The sequence below is a fragment of the Vitis vinifera genome, chromosome 14, assembly GCF_030704535.1.
Source record: "Vitis vinifera cultivar Pinot Noir 40024 chromosome 14, ASM3070453v1".
Lineage (NCBI taxonomy): Eukaryota > Viridiplantae > Streptophyta > Magnoliopsida > Vitales > Vitaceae > Vitis > Vitis vinifera.
The window spans coordinates 22,658,940-22,661,216 of record NC_081818.1 but is presented as its reverse complement, the minus strand read 5'-3'; the positions used below and the strand labels follow the sequence as shown (position 1 = coordinate 22,661,216).

Below are 2,277 nucleotides of genomic sequence, written 5' to 3'. Positions count from 1 at the left end.
AAAACAAACTAATGTCACCCACTTGAAATGCAAGCTTTAGACTATCTGGGATGCCTCTTTTTACTTACTCTTCTCTCCATTTTCAAACTACAGTTTCCTAAAGTTTCCTGCTCCAAAAATTATATTCGAGATGCCACGTCCTCCAACCTTATCCATTCCCAGCCAGTGCGGTATTAAACTAACATTTCTTAAGACCAAGACCCATGTTGAAAGTTCATTCCTTTTTTCTTAACTCACAACCCCCGAATCTTAATACTGGTAAAGTCCTTTAGAACATTTCAATAACATTTTGTATCTAAGATTTTGGAATGTTATAATTTCCGAATGTAGCCTAAGTTACTAAGTTGAATTATCAGTAGCTCCCTTTGGATGATAAAAAAAAAAAAAAAAAAACATGGGATCTGCAAAATTTGTATTGCCAATGCCACTGCTCATACAGAGTCATTTGTTGATGACAAACTGCAGAAGAGGTTGCTTGTAATTTAGAATTATAGTCCTATGTTGATGTAATCTATCTGGGCCTCTAAACACATGATGATCTGAGTTTTCTTAGCTTTAGGATGACAGATTTTGAAGTCATACAAAATGAATTGGAGTGCTAATTCATATTGTTCTTCACTGAGGGGAAAAAGAACTACTGATTCATACCAGAAAATAATAAAAGAGAAGGAGAAATAATGAACGATATATTAGATGGATCGATACATAGCTAATTTACAAGATGATTAACATCCCCTCTAACCTAAAAATTTTACATATTCCCGAGAATTCTGACAAACACAAAAGCCCATACTGTAAGGAGAAAATAAAGAACTTCATGTCTACCGTGACGGACGATCCCCAGCTCAGACTTGCTCAGTATGGGTAGTCGACGCCATGGGCTTTGCCAGGTACTTGGGACTGTCGTCTCCTGCCATGACTACGAGCACGGTGTCTGGGTCTGTGTGCATCGGTTTTGGTGGCTTATCTTTGTCATCATCAGTTGCCAAGTCTGCAGGAGGCTGTTTGTGTGAGCAGGATAGTATGATGAGTGCAACCGCTATAACGCCCAGCAGTAGAGCCAACCCAACAAACAGGTATGGCAATGGAGAGTTCAACTGCCAAAATCCATTGGAGGAGGTGGTATCTGCTGCCATCATCTCTCTTTCCCTCTTCTGAGTTTTGCCGGTGTACTGTAATGAGCTTGGTGGTATGTCATATATTTATAAAGGAGGATTTGAATATACTACCAAGTGCGCTTGGACCTGTAAATTACCTTAAAGCCTTTCTCGCTATGGAAGATTCCCTCTTGTGCATTACACTTCTAGAACCATTCACAAGGAATTTTCTTTCTTCTTTTTGACTAATCAAAGCCCTAGCACTACTCTCATTTATGGTATGGGGTGTCTCCCCATGCATGTTCAACCTTTGCGCTAGAAACATGGCCTGTATATATGTTAACACAATGCATCATGAAATCCCTTGAGGTGTGGATCACCACCGGAAATACTAGTAATGGCCTGATCTAAGGACCAACACAGTCGCAATATTGGATTTGACGATTGTGTGCAGTGGAATGGTCTATAAAATGAAGTCATGACCCACCAACCATGTCAACAGTCAACACAGAGGAGAAAAAAAAGAAAAGAAATGATCATTATGGTGTGTGTTTATTGTCGAAGGTCCTCATGGAATGATGGCCTATATGGTAATGACCCACTGGACGACCGATCCCCTATTTTCCATTCCGCCCATTGATTCTAAAATTAAATTATGATGTGGGTTTATTGCCTTGCCCAGATAGGCTCCTTGAGAATACATAAGAGGAATGACGAATTAAAAAGTTCATTAATTAAATTACTAACATTTTATTAAACAAAAAAAAATTTTCCTGATATTTATTAAACTATTTTAAATTATAAATTCTTTAATTAATAAAATTTATTGAATAAGTACAAAAGCTGTGATGAAACTTCAAAATGAATTTGATTTGGCCCTTTCAAAGAAAACATGAACTTAACATTATTATATGGTGTAGTTGGTGGGTGTTCCAACCACCATTGATAGCTCAATCTTTTTGGCATCTTGCGTGAGTGCAGCAAGGCAATATCCACTCCATGGTTGATCTCAGCAGTAATTAGCATCTTGAATGTTGGTCCATTAAATCATGTGGCCAAATTTGATTCACACCCATGCAGCTAAATTCAATTGAAACAATGGTCAAACATTAATCCACCCCGTTGAAATGCTGTCATCCCATATGATGATCATATCTTCCCAATTGATGTTCCCAAACAT

The 2,277-nt window shown here is 38.0% G+C and overlaps 1 protein-coding gene across 1 annotated transcript; it reads right to left on the bottom strand.

The window, feature by feature from the left end:
- Positions 1-655: 655 nt before the first annotated feature.
- Positions 656-1,255, bottom strand: LOC100853893 (protein GLUTAMINE DUMPER 2). Its single transcript, XM_003633700.4, has one exon. The coding sequence runs from the start codon at positions 1,137-1,139 to the stop codon at positions 846-848; it is 294 nt and encodes a 97-aa protein (XP_003633748.1). The 5' UTR covers positions 1,140-1,255; the 3' UTR covers positions 656-845.
- Between the last annotated feature and the right edge of the window lie 1,022 nt (positions 1,256-2,277).